The sequence below is a fragment of the Colobus angolensis genome, unplaced genomic scaffold (genome assembly GCF_000951035.1).
Source record: "Colobus angolensis palliatus isolate OR3802 unplaced genomic scaffold, Cang.pa_1.0 Scaffold402, whole genome shotgun sequence".
Taxonomy (NCBI): Eukaryota; Metazoa; Chordata; class Mammalia; order Primates; family Cercopithecidae; genus Colobus; species Colobus angolensis.
The window spans coordinates 8,869-30,953 of NW_012117400.1; the positions used below are offsets into that span (position 1 = coordinate 8,869).

Below are 22,085 nucleotides of genomic sequence, written 5' to 3' on the forward strand. Positions count from 1 at the left end.
CCGCGCAGCCGGAGGAGCGTACTGCCCGGCGCTGCGCCGCGCGGCGGTAAAATACACGCTGTTTGTTCGGAGGGTCTTAATCAATCCGTTTATACCCCGCACCTCCTCTCTTGAGCCCCTGAGACCCCGAGAGCGAAGGGGACTTGCCGGCCGGGATCTCCCAGCTTGGCAAGGGGAGGGCTGGAGCTGAACTCCAGCATCTGCATCATGTCCCATGGTCCAGGTCATTGTGGAGTTCCCGCTACAGTCGGGAATGAATGGTCCTGGGCGCATAATTCCGTGCCCCACGAGGATTTTACTTGGTTGTCCAGAATTGATACTCTAGCCGGAATCCACCAATGCTCTGGGTAATTTTGTAATGTACACCCTGAATGAAGGTTGCCTAGGAGAGTGTGGCTGGAGCCCAAAGCCAGCAGTTTCTAACCCATCAAGCACTCCTCAATGCCCAGCCGTTCACAAGGAGTGGCTTGGGTAATCAGGTGTCATCCCGGTGAGACCCCAGAGGAACTCTCAAGAAAAGGGCTAACTTCTGAATGCTCTCCTGTTTTTCTGCCTTGTTAACGAGCCTTTCTTCTACCAGACAGCGTCATGGCAGAGCAGGTGGCCCTGAGCCGGACCCAGGTGTGCGGGATCCTGCGGGAAGAGCTGTTCCAGGGTGATGCCTTCCATCAGTCGGATACACACATATTCATCATCATGGGTGCATCGGTGAGTCTCTCCTAGGCCCCAATCTTAAAAGCCAGGAAGTGCCTGCTCCATGGCTCAGCTTTTCCAACTAATTGTTGCAGGACCACACAGGCTTTGCTAAGTTGAGCCCCTCCTCCCGCTCCTGCTAGTGTGCCAGGATCATCCCAGCTCTACCTGATGTGCATATGCACTTGCAAGACATTTCTTTTTTTTGGAGACGGAGATTCGCTCTGGTCGCTCAGGATGGAGTGCAGTAGCCCAATATTGGCTCACTGCAACCTCGGCCTCTTGTATTCAAGCGATTCTCCTGCCTCAGCCCCCCAAACAGCTGAGATTACAAGCATGTACCACCACACCTGGCTAATTTTTGTATTGTTAGTAGAGACGGGGTTTCACCATGTTGGTCAGGCTGGTCTCAAACTCCTGACCTTAAGTGATCCGCCCGCCTCGGCCTCCCAAAGTGCTGGGATTACAGGCGTGAGCCACTGCACCTGGCCACAGGACATTTCCGAACCCTGTGTCTAGCCTCTGAATGTAGCTCTTAGTCCTGGAGTTGCAGGCTCTTTAGGGACTGTCTAGATGGACTTCTTGGGGAAAACAGGGAATGCTATTCATTCTGTGGTTTATTTCAAACCTCTTCATGCCTTAACAAATGAGTTCCGGCTGGGCGCAGTGGCTCAAGCCTGTAATTCCAGCACTTTGGGAGGCCGAGACGGGCGGATCACGAGGTCAGGAGATTGAGACCATCCTGGCTAACACGGTGAAACCCCGTCTCTACTAAAAAATACAAAAAACTAGCCGGGCGACGTGGCGGGCGCCTGTAGTCCCAGCTACTCGGGAGGCTGAGGCAGGAGAATGGCGTAAACCCAGGAGGCGGAGCTTGCAGTGAGCTGAGATCCGGCCACTGCACTCCAGCCTGGGCGGCAGAGCGAGACTCCGTCTCAAAAAAAAAAAAAATGAGTTCCAAAGGCAGGATCTGAGGCCTGATCTCTGCCTCTTCACTAACACTTCAAGTTCTGTCAATACAAACACTCAACCTTTCTTTAAACACTATCTCTTTGCCTCAGTTTCGAAAGCCTACCAAGAAGCTCTGCCTCACCCCACCTGGCCCCAGTTGTCCAGCTTGTGGAACCACCATTTTGCACTCATAGGAAAGACCAAAGAATAGTATAGCATGAGGATTTCCATGGGAGGGGAAGGAGGGGTGGTCCTAGAACAACCATCACCCCAGACTAGAGCACCCTCCCCTGTGTCCCATGGGGCAGTGAGACTATGCAGGGGCTGGTGGAACAAGGGCTTCATCTCAAATTACACGTGGTCTCAGTTTTCACTTTTAACCCTGGATGCACTCAAGAATCTGTCTGCTCACTACTGTATGACCACCTTTGCCATTAACTTACCTTGTAACTTGAGAAGGAGCTCTATCAAAACTGGTTAGCTCTGCCACGTTGTGCACCCCTCAGTGCTGGATGAGTTCAGTGGTTCTTTGTTCACATAGACAACGCGTTGTCACACTTTGCCAAACCTACTCCTTGACACCTTTGTACTTCTGATCAGAACTTAGAAAAGGAGAGCCAAAAAGGAATGAGGCAGCCGAGGGAGAAGGGCTCTGCCAGTGGGAGAGTAAGGAGGGGCCATTGGCTTTTGACTCCCCGTAAGCCTGAGACCCAGGAGAGGTACTCAGGTGGAGCCCACAGTAGATTGGACTTGGCCTTATCCCCAGCCTCAGCCTGGTCCCCTCAGAAGAGCCATACCTGGCCAGGCGTGGTGGCTCACGCCTGCAATCCCAGCACTTTGGGAGGCCGAGGCAGGTGGATCACCTGAGGTCAGGAGTTTGAGACCAGCCTGGCCAACATGGCAAAACCCAGTCTCTACTAAACATACAAAAATTGGCCAGGTGCGGTGGCTCACGTCTGTAATCCCAGCATTTTGGGAGGCCGAGGCGGGCGGATCACAAGGTCAAGAGATCGAGACCATCCTGGTCAAGATGCTGAAACCCCATCTCTACTAAAAATACAAAAATTAGCTGGGCGTGGTGGTACGTGCCTGTAGTCCCAGCTACTCAGTAGGCTGAGGCAGTAGAATCGATTGAATCAGGGAGTCAGAGGTTGCAGTGAGCTGAGATCGTGCCACTGCACTCCAGCCTGGCTACAGAGCAAGACTCTTATCTCAAAACAAAAAGAAAAAGGCTGGGTGCAGTGGCTCATGCCTGTAACCCCAGCACTTTGGGAGGCCAAGGCAGGTGGATCACGAGGTCAGGAGATTGAGACCATCCTGGCTAACACGGTGAAATCCCGTCTCTACTAAATGTACAAAAAATTAGCCGGGTGTGGTGGCGGGCGCCTGTAGTCCCAACTATTCGGGAGGCTGAGGCAGGAGAATGGCATAAACCCAGGGGGCAGAGCTTGCAGTGAGCAGAGATCGCACCACTGCACTCCAGCCTGGGTAACAGAGTGCAACTCCGTCTCAAAAAAAAAAAAAAATAAGAAAAATAACAAAAATCAGCTAGGTGTGCTGGCACCCATCTGTAATCCCAACTACTTGGGAGGCTGAGGCAGGAAAATCGCTTGAACCCAGGAGGTGGAGTTTACAGTGAGCCGAGATGGCACCACTGCACTCCATCCTGGGCAACCGAGTGAGTGAGACTCCATCTCAAAATAATAAATAAATAAAAAGAGCCATACCTTCATCGGCCACAAACCTTAACAGCTAGGACTCTTGACTGTTAAGCCCTTAGTCCAAGAAGCAGACTGGAGGAGAAGGTAACTGAGGTTGCTTTCTCCTCCTTTCCCCGTCCCCACCCCGTGCTGCCACAAGGACACTGCAACAGAGCAACTCAGACCATAACGATGGCTTATGACTCCAGGCCTTCAGCTCTTATTAGACACCTCATTGAGAGCATGCGAGCTTGCTGTATGACTTGGAGCAAGTGTTTTCCTTTCCCTGAACCTCAGCATTTCGTATAGCAAATGACAGCTTTTGAAAAGAGTGCCCAGGGTCCTTAGGCTTTTCCAAGCTGATTGTGTCATTTCACTGCCTTCGCCTGTGGCCAGCTTGGGGTTGGGCAACTTTGTTTTGTTGAAATCAGTAGGGTTCCCCTTTGCTCTCTTCTGCTCTGAGAGTGACAACCTGAGGCTTTCAAAGCAGAAATAGGAAGTGCCAGCTCCAGCACTGTGGGTAGGGGACAAGGGGTCCTGTCTCTGAAGAGCCTTGTGGTTTGTTTCTTCCTCTTCCTGCTGGAGGGGGAGGTGGGAGGTGGTGTGCTCAGGCAGCTCCCAGGCTCCTTCTGCTCTTGATGCCTCACTCAGTATGGGAGGTAGGCAGGGTGGCACTTGAGGGCACACGATCCTAGAATGTGCTGCTGCAGGAAAGCAGCCCATTCTCCATTCATTCAGCAGACAGCGATTGGGTACTTCTGGGCCACAGCAGCCAGTCCCTGCCCTCCTCATGGGACCTATGTGTTATTGTGGCCAGGAAACCATGGCAAGTAAGCAGACGAGCAAGAGCACAGGCTGGCGTGTGTTTCAGAAGATACACGTGGGCCGTGTGTCCCCGGCCCCCCAGAGCACATAGATCCCACGAGGAGGGCCTGGAGAGCACCCACACAGAAGGAAGAGCAAATGCCCGGAGCCCCAAGTTGGGAACAAGCTCAGCATGACCTAGAAACTGAAAGCAGGCAAGTGGCTGGCAGACCCACAGCCTGGGCAAGTGGGACACCCTGGGGCAGGCTGGACCCACGTGGCCTTCCTCTGTCCCTTCCTCCTCCCTGGCCAGCTTACCTCACACTTGTGCACACACCCAGCTTCCTTCCTGGGGGCCCTGATGGCACCTCAGAGTTACCAAGTGGGCCACTTCCCGCCTTCTCAGGACTCCCACCCCTACCAGAAAGGGAGCCAAGGTACTTACTGCCCCCTTCCAGAAAGCTCTGGCCTTGTAGACCAGTGTGCACCTGGAACAGCATCTTTCCCCACCTGATGGGACCTCGATGAGGCCGGAGAGCCTCACAGGGAGTGAGGGGAAGAGACTGGGACTGAGAGTCTGCGGGGTATTCACCTCTCTGGGCCTTATTTTCCTCACCTGGATCACAAGGGCCATGGGCCTGGGCTTGATGGGCGTTCAGGACGCGGCGCAGTGATGGGCCTGTGTGAGGGATGACCCAGCGGCCCCCGCCCCCGCTTTCCTCGGAACTTTTCTGGGCTAACTTCCCCGTTGGTCTGATAAGATTCTTGCTGTGTCATGATGATGTTGGCACTTCCCCAAAGCCCCAGTGACTCGAGCCCCTGGGTATCGGAGGGAGGCCCTTTTGTTGGTTTTTCAGCTGAACTAACTCAGCAGCCCCCAGGTTCTCTGGCCCTAGTGGCCAGGAACCAACTGGGCCCCTGCCAAGGCCCAGGGCTCCACCCAGGGAGTCTGGGCAGGTCCTTGAACCCAGTGACCCTTGGGGATGGGATGGCCCACCCTTGCTGGCCCTCCAGCAGGCATTGCACTCTACCATGAAACACTCATGCCAAGACAAGGGCTGCAGCGATTTGGGTTTATAAAACAGACAGGTCATGTCCCAGGTCCCTTTGCCCCGGCCTAGCCAGACATCGGTAGCTGGAGATCTTCATCATGTCTTGCTTCTGCTAAGTCACCTTGTGTCCTTGGGCAGATCCCTCCCTTGCTGTGGTCCTCGGGAGAGAGGAGGGCATGGGAAAGAGGAGAAGCTCCCAGCTGCTTTTCACTAAGGACCCCTTGAATTGCCCCCACCCATGTGGTGCGAGTAGACTCCTGACCAAGCTGTCAGGTTTCCCGATGTTTTTTCGTGTTTGTTCCTCCAGAAAATCCCACTAGAGCGTCGCAGCCAGCTGGGAGGGCAGGGCTACCCCTGAGCCCTCAGGAGAGCAGCTCAGTCCGGCTCAGCTTAGATTAGCTTAGCTCCCCATAACCATGGGAGGGAGCGGCCTGCCTTCCCCAACCCCCGCTGTCCACCGACTTACCTCACCTCGCCTCTCAGGTGACTTGGAGCCCAGCAGACAGTCGGTTGCAGGGGCTGAGCTGAAACAAGGTGAGCAGGTTCAATCTGCAGTTAATCCCAAAGGGAGCAGCAGAAACAAACAGCCTGGAGTGTGGGGCTGCTGTGACTCAGCAGACCAGTCCACTGCCACCAGTACCTTTCTGGAGTCTGTCCCGATGCCTCCCAATCTTCTGGAATTTGGTCATGAGCAAACATGACCTGCTTTGGGTGAGGCTTAGAGGTATTTGCAGGCTGTGGTTCTTACCGTTTATTTCAGGGTCCAGTTCCCAGCAAGCTGGTCCTTTCTGTGTGTGAGGCCAACCGTGAGTTGATGTGACATGGGCAGTGTTCCCCTCCCCAGCCCTGCTGATGGCAGGGTGCTGTGAGGAGCTGAGTGGAGGAGCTCCTACCCCAAGGTGAGGGGTCGTCTGCTGGACTTTGAAGGATGCAGCAGTGAGAGGTCCATGTGGCTGCAGTCCTGGCACTGAGCTCACCTGAGGAGGGTCGGAAGCGGAGCAGGGCCCCTGAAGAGCGCAAGCACACAAGGAACCCACGCCATAGCAATTTCCCTCCTGGAAGCCCTCTGGTGGCTTCCTAACCGCCTGGCTCTGGGTGGGTGCATTTGTCCTGGTGGCATGGCCCCCATTCTGTAATGGTTTGCAGAAATGGACCCATCCATGGTTGCAGTGCCTGATCGCTTTGAAGAGCATGTCTTCTTTTTTCGTGAGATGGAGTCTTGCTGTCATCCAGGCTGGAGTTTGGTGACGCGATCTCGGCTCACGGCAACCTCCGTCTCCCGGATTCAAGCAATTCTCTTGCCTCAGCCTCCCGAGTAGCTGGGATTCCAGGTGCCTGCCACTACGCCCGGCTAATTTTTGTTTGTTTGTTTGTTTGAGATGGAGTCTTGTTCATTCACCAGGCTCGAGTGCAGTGGCGTGATCTTGGCTCACTACAGTCTCCACCTCCGGGGTTCAAGCACTTCCCCTGCCTCAGCCTCCCGAGTACCTGGGACTACAGGCGTGCACCACCACACCCAGATAATTGTTTGTATTTTAGTAGAAATGGAGTTTCACCATGTTTGCCAGGCTGGTCTCGAACGCATGACCTCAGGTGATCCACCCTCCTCCGCCTCCCAAAGTGCTGGGATTACAGACGTGAGCCACCACGCCCAGACTATTAGTTTTTGCTGTGTTTTAATGAAATATATGTCATGGGCCGGGCATGGTGGCTCACGCCTGTAATCCCAACACTTTGGGCGGCCACAGCAGCTGGATCACAAGGTCAGGAGTTCGAGACCAGCGTGGCCAACATGGGGAAACCCTGTCTCTATTAAAAATACAAAAATTAGCAGGGTATGGTGGCAGGTGCCTGGAGTCCCAGCTACTCAGGAGGCTGAGATAGAATCACTTGAACCCAGGAGGTGGAGATTTCAGTGAGCCGAGATGGCACCACCGCACTCCAGCCTGGCCGGCAGAGTGAGACTCCATCTCAAAAAAAAAAAGAAAAGAAAATATATGTCATGAAGAACACGAATGGTGCAGGTCTAGCTTGTTGATGACTTTTCACAAACTCAGCACAGCCACAGAAACTGCTCCTAGATCAAGAAACAGAATATGCTCTGCACCCAGGAAGCCCCCTCACCTGGGGCCCTCACAGTCACTGGCCCCCAAAGGGTGATTTCTGACCCACTGCCCACCCTCCGCTTCATTGTTGGTTTTCTCGCCCTCTTTTGTTGGTGCGCAAATCTTAACTGTACAATTGGCTCTACACCCTCATCACAATAAAGGCCATTGTCATCTCCCCAGAAAGTTCCTGGGTACCCATTCCCAACCAGTCTGCCCCTGCTCCAGGCAACTGGTGATCTGATTTCTGTCACAATGGATTGGTTTTGCCTATTCCAGAACTCCGTGTGAGGGATCTCGCAGAGGATTGCATCTCTGATGCTGCGATTTCCCAGTGTTGCTGAGTAGTATCCATTGTATGAATGCACAGTTTGCTGGGTCACGTGTTAATTCAAGTGTTTGACATGTTTCCAGTTTGGGGCCGCTATGAACTAAGGCTGCTGTGACCATTCGTGTGCAGGTCTTTGTGTAGACTTGCGCTTTCATTTCTATTGGGTACTACCTAGAGTGGAACGGCCAGGTCACATGCTAGGTGTGTGTTTCACTTGATCAGAGGCTTGCAGAGTGTCGGGGAGCACCCGCACCACCTCACAGTTCAACCTTAGCTGTTTTCATTTTCTTGCCTTACTGCACTTTTCTTGTTCCTGATTGCTTAAAGGAATTATTAATATTACAACATTTCCCATAAGTGTGATGCTTGTAGTATTTGTAAGGATGATGGTTTTGGGCGTTTTTATTGTTTGTTTTTTTGTTTGTTTGTTTGTTTTTTGAGACGAAGTCTAGCTTTGTTGCCCAGGCTACAATGGTGCGATGTTGGCTCACTCCAACCTCTGCGTCCTGGGTTCAAGCGATTCTCCTGCCTCAGCCTCCTGAGTAGCTGGGATTACAGACATACATCACCACGCCCAGCTAAGTTTTGTATTTTTAGTAGAAATGGGGTTCCATCACGTTGGTCAGGCTGATCTCAAACTCCTGACCTCAAGCAATGCCCTGCCTTGGCCTCCCAAAGTGCTGCGATTACAGGCGTGAGCCACCGCACCCAGCCATAATGGTATTTTATAGATGCCCTTTATCAAGTTAATGAAGTTCCCTTGTATTCCTCCTCTGATAAGAGTTTTATCATGAATAGGTAATTTCTGAAACACTTTATCTACATTTGTTGGGTTAAGCAAGATTGCTAGATTTAAACAATCAAAATAGCAGTAGGCAGAGAGTTCTTAGAGGTTTTTTTTTTAATCTCTTAATACAGTGAATTTCAATGATTGATTTTTTCCTATGTTAATATCAAACCAACTTTTTATTTACAGAATAAACCCAACTTGGTTGTGATGTGTTACCGTTTTTAACATTGCAGGATTTGGTTTGCTGATGTTTTGTTTCTTTTTTTTAAAGAGACAGGGTTAGTGGGGCACAGTGGCTCATGCCTGTAATCCCAACACTTTCGGAGGCTGAGGCGGGCAGATCACTTGAGCCCAAGAGTTCAAGACCAGCCTGTGCAACATGGGGAAACCCTGTCTCTACAAAAAATACAAAAAATTAGCTGGGTGTTTTGGCATGTACCTTTCAGTCCCAGCTACTCTAGAGGCTGAGGTGGGAGGATTGCTTGAGCCCAGGAGGCAGAGGTTGCAGTGAACTGAGATTGTGCCACTGCACTCCAGCCTAGATGACAGAGTAAGACCATGTCTTAAAAAAAGGCGGGGTGGGGGGCAAAAAAGAAAAACTCCTGGGTTCAAGCAATCCTCCCACCTTGGTATCCCAAAGTGCTGGGGTGTGTGAGCTGTGCCCAGCCTGCTGATATTTCGTGTGGCATTTCTGCATCTGCATGTGTGTGTGAATGAGGCGTGTGGATTTTCCCATGTGCCTTTCTCATCAGGTTTCCATACCAAAGCTCTGTAGGCCCCATAAGGTGGCTTGGGAAGTGTTCCCCTTTCTTCCTTCTGCACGAAGAGTTTGCTTCAGGCTGGAATTCTCTTGTGCTTGCATTTTGGTAGAACCCACTGGCAACACTCTATGCGAGGGGGTGGTTTATGTAGGAAGATTTGTGGTCATGCCCCCTCTCAGGTCCATTGCTCTGTTTTTTGTTTGTTTGAGATGGAGTTTTGTTCTTGTAGCCCAGGCTGGAGTGCAATGGCCTGATCTTGTCTCACCGCAACCTCCACCTCCCAGGTTCAAGCAATTCTCCTGCCTCAGCCTCCTGGGTAGCTGGGATTACAGGCATGGGCCACCATGCCCAGCCAATTTTGTATTTTTAGTAGAGATGGGGTTTCTCCATGTTAGTCAGGCTGGTCTCGAACTCCTGACCTCAAGTGATCCGTCCGCCTCGGCCTTCCAAAGTGCTGGGACTATAGGCGTGAGCCACCGTGCCTGGCTGTTTGGTTGTTTTCTTGTTTTTTGTTTTTTGTTTTTCGAGACAGAGTTTCACTCTTGTTGCCCAGGCTGAGGTGCAGTAGTGCAATCTTGGCTCACTGCAACCTCCACCTCCCGGGTTCAAGTGATTCTTCTACCTCAGCCTCCCGAGTAGCTGGGATTACAGGCATGCGCCACCTTGCCCAGCTAATTTTTGTATTTTTAGTAGAGATGGGGTTTCATCATGTTGGCCAGGATGGTCTCAATCTCTTGACCTCATGATCCACCTGCCTCGGCCTCCTAAAGTGCTGGGATTACAGGTATGAGCCACCGCGCCCAGCCTGTTTCGTTTTTTATGGAATCTCGCTCTTTTGCCGAGGCTGGAGTGCAGTGGTGTAATCTCGGCTCACTGCAACCTCCACCTCTGGGTTTCAAGCAATTCTCCTGCCTCAGCCTCCCAAGTAGCTGGGATTACAGGCTTTATTTATTACAGGGATTATTAGCCACCACACCTGGCTGATTTTTCTGTTTTAGTAGAGACGGGTTTTGCCAGTTGGCCAGGCTGATCTCAAACTCCTGACCTCAGGTGATCCGCCTTGGCCTCCCAAAGTGCTGGATTATAGGCGTGAGCCACTGTGCCCAGCCCCATTGGTCTGTTTTAGTAGGTTGGATTTTTCTAGAAATTTGTCCATCTCATCTAGGTTGTCAGACATGGAATAAAATTCATGAAACCCTCTCTTGTTTCCTGTCTGGGGTTTTGTCTTATTGTACCAGTTGTTTATGCCCTTTTAAAAAAGCAGCCATGCCAGACGGTTGTTTGTTTCTATTAGCAGTCCTTTTCAAACACCAACTTCCGGCTTCGTTCATCTTTTCTTTGGGTTAGCTTTTCATTTTATTAATTTTACTTGTCATTATTTCCTTCCTTGTAATTTGTTTTGCAATTCTATGCTTTTTCTCACCTTTTTTTTTTTAATTTTTGGAGATGGAGTCTCACTGTTGTCACCCAGGCTGAAGTGCACTGGCACAATCTCAGCTTACTGCAGCCTCCGCCTCCTGGTTCAAGTGATTCTCCTGCCTCAGCCTCCTGAGTAACTGGGATTGCGGGTGCCCACCACCACACCTGGCTAATTTTTGTATTTTTAATAGAGATGGGTGATCTTCAGGTGATCTGCCCACCTCGGCCTCCCAAACTGCTGGGATTATTTGTGTGAGCCACTGCGCCTGGCCCTTTTTCTCACTTCTTAAGTGAAATGCTTAGCTCCTTATTTTTGAGCCACTCTTTTTTGCTAATGTAAGCATTTGAGGTCACATCTCACAAATTTGGCTACATGATACTTCTGTCGTCCCTTAGTTCTACTGAATTGAATTTTCAGGTTTTCTTCTGGAACACAGGAGATGCGTTTATGCCTTCTGGGTCAGGGGTGGAGGGCTGGCACAGGCTTGAATCTCGGGTCTCTTCTGTCTGTATATCAGGCAAGACAGATATGCTTATGGCCCAGTAGTGATCCTGAGTAGTGCCCGGATCACCAGGGGTGGAGGATGATGTATGTAGGTTGTGTCCCCAGCCGCTTCTAACCACACACCTATTCCCTCTGCCACAGGGTGACCTGGCCAAGAAGAAGATCTACCCCACCGTCTGGTAAGTGTGTCCCCCCACTGCCCTTGTGACCTCCCGCCAGGGACAGGCCTGGTCCTGCCCTGCCCGCACTGGTTACGGCTGTTCTGCCCTCAGGTGGCTGTTCCGGGATGGCCTTCTGCCCGAAAACACCTTCATCGTGGGCTACGCCCGCTCCCGCCTCACAGTGGCTGACATCCGCAAACAGAGTGAGCCCTTCTTCAAGGTGGGTGGCCTCAGGGCCTCCCCCGGCCTGGTTCTGCCCTCTCTGCCAGCCCCCAGCATGGCCAGCTTCGGGTGGCCACCAGGGTACCTCCCCCCATCCCATCCCGGGATGCTCTCCTCGCCTCCTGCCCCGCCCCCCCCCTCCCCCCCCGCTCTTGTACTTCCTTGAGACCCCCATTACCAGTTCCATGACCAGGACTCACGGGTCCTATCCTGTTGTGCTCTGCTGCGTTTTCTCTGCCAATCACAGTTAGGTGTCATGATTTTGGAGAGAGCTTTCTCCACTGTATTTCTCCCAGGTCAAAATGTCCTGAAATCTGGCCTGTGTCCTAAGCCACAAGGGTCCCAGCCTGGGACAGTGTCTGTGCTGCCTGCTTTGGCCTCCCTCCCTCTGGATGTGCAGAGCTGCTGAGATGGGGCTGAACCCAGTGTGGGACGGGGACACGGACTTCTGAGGGCACCCTCCCTGGGCCTCCAGGGAAGACCCTCCACTTCCCTGGGACAGAACACACACGAACTCCAAGACAGGGGCTGACATCTGTCTCTGTCCGTCCGTCCGTGTCTCCCAGGCCACCCCAGAGGAGAAGCTCAAGCTGGAGGACTTCTTTGCCCGCAACTCCTATGTGGCTGGCCAGTACGATGATGCAGCCTCCTACCAGCGCCTCAACAGCCACATGAATGCCCTCCACCTGGGGTCACAGGCCAACCGCCTCTTCTACCTGGCCTTGCCCCCCACTGTCTACGAGGCTGTCACCAAGAACATTCACGAGTCCTGCATGAGCCAGATGTAAGGCTTGTCCTTGCCGTCCCTTCCTGCCTCCCAGGCTGGCCCAGGCAGTGCTCCCCACCGCGATTGTGTCCAGGGCCGGGGATCTAGGCAGCCTATCTGTCCCCTGCAGCATCATGGTGCCAGGGCCATCCCCACTGGGACCACAAGGTGGCAGCATCGCTCCACGAAACGCTCACCACCTGCCTGCTCTGCTTCCCCAAAGGCCCGGCCAGGCCACAGGGTGGCAGCCTCGCTCCGCGAGTGCGGCATGGCCCATGCTGGGTGGTTTCCCAACCCAGGCAGAGGCTCTTGTTTTCTGGTTGGCTTTGAATGCAGAGGTAGTAAAGCAAGGGTCCTCTTCTCATTTTCAAACCAATGAGGAAGCCATGCCTTGGATGCCTCCTCCTTCTGCTCCCCTGTGGGCCTTCAGGCTACTCCGACCCACTGGGGACCCAGCATGAGGCAGGAGGGGAACGGGCCCCCGGCAGCATGCCAGCAACACCACCCTGGCACCCAGGGTAGGAAGGCTTCCCGGAAGGTGTTGAGCCAGAGGGTCACCTGGGAACACAAGGCAGGGGAGGTGGCCATGGAGGTGAGGAGTTTCTGATCCCTACTCCCCTGGGAGGGCACCTGAATGATGCAGCTCTGACCCTCACTCCCTGAAGAGGGGTTTAAGGGGGTAACACAGCTCCGGGCTCCCAGCAGAGGCTGGAACCGCATCATTGTGGAGAAGCCCTTCGGGAGGGACCTGCAGAGCTCCGACAGGCTGTCCAACCACATCTCCTCCCTGTTCCGCGAGGACCAGATCTACCGCATCGACCACTACCTGGGCAAGGAGATGGTGCAAAACCTCATGGTGCTGAGGTGGGGCCAAGCCCTGGCTGGGGTACCAGGGTGGGGGTGGTGCTCAGGGGCCTCACCTGGCCCACTGCCTCCCCGAGGACGTATTCCTCCAGAACTTGGACAAGGGTGACCCCTCCCATGTGGCCGTTCCTCCACCTTGCCCCTCCCTGCAGATTTGCCAACAGGATCTTCGGCCCCATCTGGAACCGGGACAACATCGCCTGTGTGATCCTCACCTTCAAGGAGCCCTTTGGCACTGAGGGTCGTGGGGGCTATTTCGATGAATTTGGGATCATCCGGTGAGAGCTCTTCCCCTCTCCTGGGAGGCTGGCACAGGGTGACAGAGCCAGTAACCCTGCAGGGCTGCCCTTCCCTGTCTTGGGGAGCTCCTCCTCACCATGCAGTTCAAAACCTGAGTGTCTGAGCTGTCAGACGGGGCTGGAAAGGGCTGGACCCCAACTCAGCCAAGCACCCCAGGGTTTCATGATTCAGTGACAGCATCACCATGTCCTTCCTTGATTTAAGGGGACCTGGAAGACAAGGGAGGCCAGGCAGTGAGTCTTGCAGCTTGTCACTAGGAAGCCTTGTTTGGGGCCCCCACGCCCTTGAACCAGGTGAACAGGGCCGGGAGCTAAGGCGAGCCCCGGCCTCTTCTGTCCCCAGGGACGTGATGCAGAACCACCTCCTGCAGATGCTGTGTCTGGTGGCCATGGAGAAGCCCGCTTCCACCAACTCGGATGACGTCCGTGATGAGAAGGTGGGGGGTGTACCCCAGTCCCCAGGACCATGCCCCGTCGCGGGCCCATCTGTGACGAGGCACGGAGCAGGGGTGTGCATGTAGAGCAAGTGTCCTCAACCCCAGAGAAGTCACCAGCTCTGAGCACAGCTTGGCCTCCCAGAGGTGACCTGGACTGGCAGTCATGAAGCCCAAGTTGTCATGTCCCAGGTCTGACAGTCACTGTGTGACTAGGGAAGGCCATTGCCTCTCCGGGCCTCAACTTGTCCATCAGAATAGACTTGAGATGGACCAGGGTGGTCCTGGAGGGCCCTCAGGGAGGGGCCCTGAGCTGGGCCTCTGGCAAGGTGAGCAGAGCCAAGCAGGGGCCTTCTCCTGCCCTGAGGGCTGCGCATCTGTGGCCAGAGTCATCCCTGCACCCCAGCTCAACACCCAAGGGGCCCATTCTCTCCCCTGGCTTTCTCCCAGGTCAAAGTGTTGAAATGTATCTCAGAGGTGCAGGCCAACAATGTGGTCCTGGGCCAGTACGTGGGGAACCCTGATGGAGAGGGCGAAGCCACCAAAGGGTACCTGGACGACCCCACAGTGCCCCACGGGTCCACTACCGCCACTTTTGCAGCCGTCGTCCTCTATGTGGAGAATGAAAGGTGGGATGGTAGGTGACGCCTTCAAGGCCCAGCAAGGCAGAACTGGGCATGCGCTCGGGAGACACCCCTCGCTGGGGTCAGACCTGCTTGCTGCTGGGCAGGGGAGCCAGCCGTGCGGGACACGGGACCCTGCTACAGTTGCTTTCACGTTTGCCTGTGTGGGCGCTGGAGCTCCCACGGAGACACTCACGCCCTGGTCCACACCCCGAGAGCTGGTGCTGAGGCTGCCCTTTTCGCCACGCAGGAGTGCCCTTCATCCTGCGCTGTGGCAAGGCCCTGAACGAGCGCAAGGCTGAGGTGAGGCTGCAGTTCCACGATGTGGCCGGCGACATCTTCCACCAGCAGTGCAAACGCAACGAGCTGGTGATCCGCGTGCAGCCCAACGAGGCCGTGTACACCAAGATGATGACCAAGAAGCCGGGCATGTTTTTCAACCCCGAGGAGTCGGAGCTGGACCTGACCTATGGCAACAGATACAAGGTGCCCCACAGAGAAGGAGCAGCGTGGAGGGTGGGGACCCTGGACCCAGGGGACTCAGCATGGTGGCAGGCAGTGACATGAGTAAGACACCCTCACCCTCACAGAACGTGAAGCTCCCTGATGCCTACGAGCGCCTCATCCTGGACGTCTTCTGCGGGAGCCAGATGCACTTCGTGCGCAGGTGAGGCCCAGCTGCTGACCCCTGCGTGCCTGTGGGGAATGGGGTGGCCTTTGCCCTCCCTCCTTCCTTGTGTGCCAGCCTCCCAAGCCCCACACCATGTACCCTCAGCGACGAGCTCCGGGAGGCCTGGCGTATTTTCACCCCACTGCTACACCAGATCGAGCTGGAGAAGCCTAAGCCCATCCCCTACCTTTATGGCAGGTGAGGAAAGGGTGGGGTCTGGGGGCACAGCCCAGCAGGCAGGGGCGGGGTGAGGGCGGAGCTGCCTCATGCCTCTCCTCCACCTGTCACTCTCTAGCCGAGGCCCCATGGAGGCAGATGAGCTGATGAAGAGAGTGGGTTTCCAGTATGAGGGCACCTACAAGTGGGTGAACCCACACAAGCTCTGAGCCCTGGGCACCCACCTCCACCCTCACCATGGCCACCCTCCTTCCCGCCGCCCAACCCTGAGTCGGGAGGACTCTGGGACCATTGGCCTCAGCTGCACATTCCTGGCCCTGGGCTCCGGCCACCCTGGCCCGCCCCTCGCTGCTGCCACTACCCGAGCCCAGCTACATTCCTCAGCTGCCAAGCACTCAAGACCATCCTGGCCCCTCCAGACCCTGCCTGAGCCCAGGAGCTGAACCACCTCCTCTGCTCACTCCAGCCCAACAGAAGGAAGGAGGAGGGTGCCCATTCGTCTGTCCCAGAGCTTCTCGGTCATTGGGGCTCACTCCTGAGTGGGGCCTGGGGCAGGAGGGAGGGACAAGGGGGAGGAAAGGGGCGAGCTCCCACGTGAGAGAACCTGCCTGTGGCCTTGCCTGCCAGCCTCAGTGCCACTTGACATTCCTCGTCACCAGCAACATCTCAAGCCCCCTGGATGTCGCCTGTCCCACCAACTCTGCACTCCGTGGCCACCCTGTGCCACCCATAGGCAGCCTCCCTGTTACAAGAAAAGCAGAAGCAGCAGCTGGGACTCCTCCCAACCTCAATCCCCTGCCATTAAATCCGCAAACAGCCCCTCCTGTCCCCTTGTCATTTGCTTCCCTGAGGACCCATTTCCTTGTCCCACTCCCTGAGTCACCCGGGTGCTTCCTCTGTGGCCTCCCCACCTTGGGCTCCTCACCTCTCGTTCTGACCCCATGTTCAGCCGTGACCATGCCTGGTGTCGGAGACACTTTGTGAGTTCCCCTCCACTCCACGCATATTGTCATTGTGAGACCGGCTTGAGGTGCAAGGACGTGAGGTCACCTTCCACTCTTACTGTCCATGTCCCTGCCCCACCCAAGATGGTTTTCAGCAACACTGGCAGTCCACAGATCCTGGAAGTATTTAGGAAGGAGAGAGGGTGGGTTTTGTAACTGATATCAGAGGCCAAGGGGGTGGGATGGTCCACAGTGATACGCAGCTACGGCCTGGCTGCCCCTTCCAGGCAGAAGGGCCCGAGTTTAGGGGCTGCCAAGGCACGTAACCAAGTGCCACACACCGGGCAGCTCTCAGCATAGGCTGATTCTCCCAGTTCTGGAGGCCAGAGTCCATGTTCCAGCACTCTCGTCAGAGGCCCAAGGGGAGGGTCCTTCCTGCCCTCTCCAGCTCCTGGGGAACCAGGCATCTTGGGCTGGTGGTCACCTCACTCCACTCACTCTGCCTGTCTTCTCATGGTCTCACCATGATATGGCTTCTCCTCTTCTGTGTCCTCGTAAGGACACCACTCCAGTATGACCTGCTTCTAACTCAAGTAATGATATCTGCAGACCACCTATTTCCAAATAAGGTCGCATCGGGAACTCCCAGGAGACATGCATTTGGGGGCCGCTGTTCAGCCCCTACACTGCTCCCCACACAGGCAGCAGCCCCTGGGTGTCTCAGTGCAGCGTGTGTCCTGCCAGGGAGATGGCAAGACCAGACACTATGGTGCAAGACCTGTACTCGTGGCCTCGGTTCTAGGAGGTGAGGCCAGCAGGGAACAAAATGACCAGGTGGTGCTGGGCTTTGTCCTTTGCGGAGAGCAAACCAGTGGCCTGGAAGTGGCCAGGGAGGAGTGTTCTACCTGCAGCACGGGTGAGAACGCACACCCTGGGCCCTGCAGGTAGCAGGGCCCGATGTCCTAGGACGAAGGAGGCCTCTAGTGAGACCTGTGGCAACAGGGACACACACACTGCATCCCGGTGTTCAATTCCTGCTCTTCTGTTCCCTGCAGGGGGAGTGGCACCTCTGAGTTTTCAGAGGGAGGAAGTATACGAAGTTCACCTGGACGCTAGATAGGTAAAGGAGCTTCATGGGGGCCAAGGCCAGGTCATGGGCTCTTATGGGCTCTGTGTGCATAAGATTGGAGGCCAAGCTTCGGCCACAGGGGCAGTGGTTTTAGTCTTCTGCCCTGGTTCCTGTGGCCTCCAGAAGGGGCTGTGGCAAGGCTGAAAGCCGGGTTGGGCTGGGGACTGATGGGGTGTGGCAAGGCTAAGCAGGTTAGATTCCAGGACAGGGCACGACACCCAAGTAAGGCTGGGTGCAGCAGCTCACACCTGTAATCCCAGCACTTTGGGAAGCCAAGGTGGGCAGATCACTTGAGGCCAGGAGTTCAAGACCAGCCTGGCCAACATGACAAAAATATGTCCCTACAAAAAAAGATGCAAAAATTTGCCGGATGTGGTGGCGAGCACCTGTGGTCCCAGCTACTTGGGAGGCTGAGGCAGGAGAATCAATTTGAACCTGGGAGGTGGAGGACCATCCACTGGCACCCGAACTCAACAGGCAACTGTCCCTTCAGCTCTGAGCACCTACTTGGGTGGAGGCAGGAGGTCCCAGGTGAGGGCAGTGCTGGGGCCACAATGGGAGAGAAATGAGAGATCAGGCCAGGGCATTCCACTGTTGCCTCAGTTGCGGGTGCCTACACTGAGACAGGGACATAAGCCCCAGAAAACACTACAGGAGCTGTACCCTGAACAAGAAGGCAGTCCTCCCCAGCCCCCTGGAGCTCACAGGAGCACTGAGGCCCTTGCCTGTGAGCCCAGATCCACCCTGGCCCATTCCACAGGGTCCTGCACTGTCAACATTTTTCCCTGGCCCATTCCACAGGGTCCTGCACTGTCAACATTTTTCCCTGGCCCATTCCACAGGGTGACTAACTCAGCCTGCCTGACCCCTGCTGACCAGTTCAAGGCTGGAGCCCTGTTTTCACCCCTTCTCTGTCTGCAATGCCAAAGAATTCAGCTGCAATTTGCTTTTTTTGTTGTTGTTGGAGACTGGATCTCACTCTGTTGCCCAGGTTGGAGTGCAGTGGCTCAATCACAACTCATTGTAGCCTCCGCCTCCCAGGCTCAGGCATCCACCTACCTCAGCTTCCTGAGTAGCTGGGTCTATAGGCGTGAGCCACCACGCCTGGCCCGCAATGTCCTTTTTTTTCTGAGATGGAGTCTTGCTCTGTCACCCAGTCTGGAGTATACTGGTGTGATCTTGGCTCACTGCAACCTCCACCTTCTGGGTTCAAGTGATTCTCCTGCTTCAGTCTCCCAAATAGCTGAGGCTAAAGGTGTATGCCACCACGCCCGGCTAATTTTTGTATTTTTAGTAGAGACAGGGTTTCATCATGTTGGGCAGGCTGGTCTCGAACTCCTGACCTTAGGTGATCCACCCGCCTCAGCCTCCCAAGCTGCTGGGATTACAGGTATGAGCCACTGCGCCCGGTCTGGCAATTTACCGGGTTTTTTCTTTGTTTTTGTGCGGGTTTTTTTGTTTGTTTGTTTTTGAGACAGAGTGTGGCTCTGGCACCCAGGCTGGAGTGCAGTAGCACGATCTCAGCTCACTGCAACCTCTGCCTCCCGGGTTCAAGTGATTCTCCTGTCTCAGCCTCCTGGAGTAGCTGAGATTATAGGTGCGCACTACCATGCCCAGCTAATTTTTACTTTTAGGAGAGACAGGGTTTCCCCATGCTGGCCAAGCTGATCTCGAACTCCTTACCGCATGATCCACCTGCTTCAGCCTCCGAAAGTGCTGGGATTACAGGCGTGGGCCACCGTGCCTGGCTGTAATTTAGTGGTTTTTTTTTTTTTTTTTTTTTTTTTAGATGGAGTCTTGCTCTGTCGCCAGGCTGGAGTGCAGTGGCGCGATCTCACCTCACTGCAACCTCCACCACCTGGGGTCAAGCGATTCTCCTGCCTCAGCCTCCCGAGTAGCTGGGACTACAGGTGCGTGCCACCACACACAGCTAATTTTTGTATTTTTAGTAGAGACGGGGTTTCACCATGTTGGCCAGGATGGTCTCGATCTCTTGACCCCATGATCCACCCGCCTAGGCTTCCTAAAGTGCTGGGATTACAGGCGTGAGCCACTGCACCCGGTCAACAATTTACTCTTAAGTGCACTCTACCTCGTGGGTCTTCAGAGGCCCTGGATTGGTGTCTCATCTCTCAAGGTTTCACCCCACGTGGGAGTGGGCAGGAACTGGAAAGAGCCCCCCTGCCAGACCTCTGACACTCGCAGTGTACTCAGAGCTTCACCTCCCAGCCCAGACCTGCAAATGAAGCCAGAGGAGAATTTCAAACCTAGCCTGACCCCTTCACACTGAGTCCCAGGTGCCTTAGCTCCTCTGTTGCCAGTGTCTCACATCACATCAATTTGCGTCCAGCAACCACTGAAGCCAGCAATGTGAGAAGCCCAGAGAGTGCTTAAAACTCTCTCCAGCTCCTCTCCCTCCTTCCATCTGAGCCTGGCCCGCTGCTGGGTGGCTGAGCCAGAAAGGGATGGGAGTGGAGAAGGGGTCTTCAGGCTGAGCTGCGTGGCGGTGACTGTTGCATTGTCTGCTCTGAGGAGCAGAAAAGGAGAGGGAGAGGCACAAATGGGGCGGGGCTGACTTGGGGCCTTTATTTTCTAGGCTCACCACTGCCCTCTCCCTGTGAGAAGCAGCCGGAAGGGATTGTCCTTCTTGTGCTGCAGGAGGAGAAGCTGAGAAACTCAGCTATGAGACCTGACCAGACTATCCCAGGACCACACCCAGACATACAGGCCAAAGCTGGGGTCCCTGAGAAGGCCTCTTGCCCCCTAGAGCTTCACTGCTTTCCCCTGCTAGAACACTTGAGGAAGCTTTGAGGGAACAAGAAGCAGACTGAGTTCTGGCTTTCAGTAAGGACAGTTAGACTCTGTGGCTGGACACAGTGTCTCACTCCTGTAATCCCAGCACTTTGGGCATGTTGCTTGAGCCCAAGAGTTCGAGACCAGCAGGGCAACATGGTGAAACCCTGTCTCTACAGTAATACAAAAATTAGCCAGGCATGTTGGCACACGCCTATAGTCCTAGCTATGCAGGAGACTGAGGTGGGAGGATCGCTTGAGCCATGATCACACCATTGCACTCCAGCCTGGGCCACACAGCAAGACCCCATCTCAAATTACATATGCATTATATATATAATTTGATATATAATATATATGATGTATATATAAATATATATATAATGTATATATAAATATATATATACACACACATATATATTTGTAAGGCCAAATTTTCAGAGAAAACTAGGACCCCCATTATATAAATTAACCCCCAAGTTGCCTTTGCCCACCCAGGAACTTTTCCTTGACAGCCTTATAAAGCAAAGTGGACAGAAATCAAATCTTGAGGCCTCCAACTTGCTTCCCCATCATACTGAGAGTAAACCCAGAATTGCAACTGAGCCAGGGTTCAAATTCCCCAGGGTTGACCATGGAATCTTAAGCCTTTCACTTGGCTTAAGGGATCCTGGATGGGCAGTTCCCCAACGCCCAGTCTGGCAGAACCCAATGCTAACCCTCTCAGGAGAGACTCCTTCCTCATACAGGTACTTTTTAAAGCATGAGGGCAAGCACATCATCAGAGATAACTGGGCGCACCAGGAAACAACATTGCAAGAGAAACAATGAGCAATAGCGACAGATCATGCAGTCTTCCGGCGCTGGAATTGTTAGCCAGACATCATAAAATAACCGTACTTAAAAATTTAACGAAATAAGAAGTCATGGTGGGACAGCTGCAAAGAACAGGAAACTGTATAAAGTGATGTTGCCAACTTACTCTATCTGGTAAACGCAATACAGTATCTGAAAATTACAAATACAAGCATTTAGGCTGGCTGCAAGGCTCATGCCTGTAATCCCAGCACTTTGGGAGGGATCAAGCAGAGGGATTGCTTGAGCCCAGGGGTTCAAGGCCAGCCAGGGCAACAACAAATACAAAAACTAGCCGGGTGTGGTGGCAAGTGCCTGTAGTCCCATCTACTCAGGAGGCTGAGATGGGAGGATCACTTGAGGCCAGGAGGCGGAGGTTGCAGTGAGCCAAGATCAAGCCACTGTGCTCCAGCCTGGGCGACATAGTGAGACCCTGTCTCAAAAAAAGGTAAAATACGAGCTTGTAAGTTTAAAAGTAGATGGACTGGTTTAGTGGCAAATTACGCAACATGAAAGAGAATGCGGGAACCAAAAACTGGCTCAGAAGAAAGTATTCAGAATACAACCCAGAAAGACAAGTTCAGGGAAGACACTGAAGACAGAGGAAGAAGCCGCGAGGAGAATGAGAAGGTGTTCCGTGCATTTAACTTGATTTCACAGAAACAGAAAAGAGCAAGTGAGGCAGAAGCAAAACTTGAAGGTATAATGGTTGCTGGCTGGGCATGATGGTTGCTGGCCGGGCATGATGGTTGCTGGCCAAGCGTGGTGGCTAACACCTGTGATCTCAGCACTTTGGGAGGCCAAGGTGGCCAGATCACCTGAGGTCAGGAGTTCCAAACCAGCCTAGACAACATGGTGAAACCCCATCTCTAATAAAAATACAAATATTAGCTAGGCATGGTGGCACTTGCCTGTAATCCCAGCTGCGTGGGAGGCTGAGGCAGAATCACTTGAACCCGGGAGGCAGAGGTTGCAGTAAGCCTAGATTGTGCCACTGCACTCCAGCCTGGGCAAAAGAGCAAGACTCTGTCTCAAAA

At 54.0% G+C, this 22,085-nt stretch overlaps 1 protein-coding gene across 1 annotated transcript in view; it reads left to right on the forward strand.

Moving 5' to 3' along the window:
* The window catches only part of G6PD (glucose-6-phosphate dehydrogenase), a 16,897-nt gene extending 751 nt beyond the window's left edge, over nucleotides 1-16,146 (forward strand). The window contains exons 2-13 of the mRNA XM_011955828.1: nucleotides 581-708; nucleotides 11,253-11,290; nucleotides 11,384-11,492; nucleotides 12,061-12,278; nucleotides 12,966-13,124; nucleotides 13,277-13,402; nucleotides 13,767-13,860; nucleotides 14,308-14,494; nucleotides 14,731-14,966; nucleotides 15,071-15,147; nucleotides 15,256-15,348; nucleotides 15,446-16,146. Coding sequence (XP_011811218.1) covers nucleotides 589-708; nucleotides 11,253-11,290; nucleotides 11,384-11,492; nucleotides 12,061-12,278; nucleotides 12,966-13,124; nucleotides 13,277-13,402; nucleotides 13,767-13,860; nucleotides 14,308-14,494; nucleotides 14,731-14,966; nucleotides 15,071-15,147; nucleotides 15,256-15,348; nucleotides 15,446-15,536 — 1,548 coding nt within the window. The 5' untranslated portion in view covers nucleotides 581-588 and the 3' untranslated portion in view covers nucleotides 15,537-16,146. The remainder of the gene's footprint in view (nucleotides 1-580; nucleotides 709-11,252; nucleotides 11,291-11,383; nucleotides 11,493-12,060; nucleotides 12,279-12,965; nucleotides 13,125-13,276; nucleotides 13,403-13,766; nucleotides 13,861-14,307; nucleotides 14,495-14,730; nucleotides 14,967-15,070; nucleotides 15,148-15,255; nucleotides 15,349-15,445) is intronic.
* Nucleotides 16,147-22,085: the final 5,939 nt, after the last annotated feature.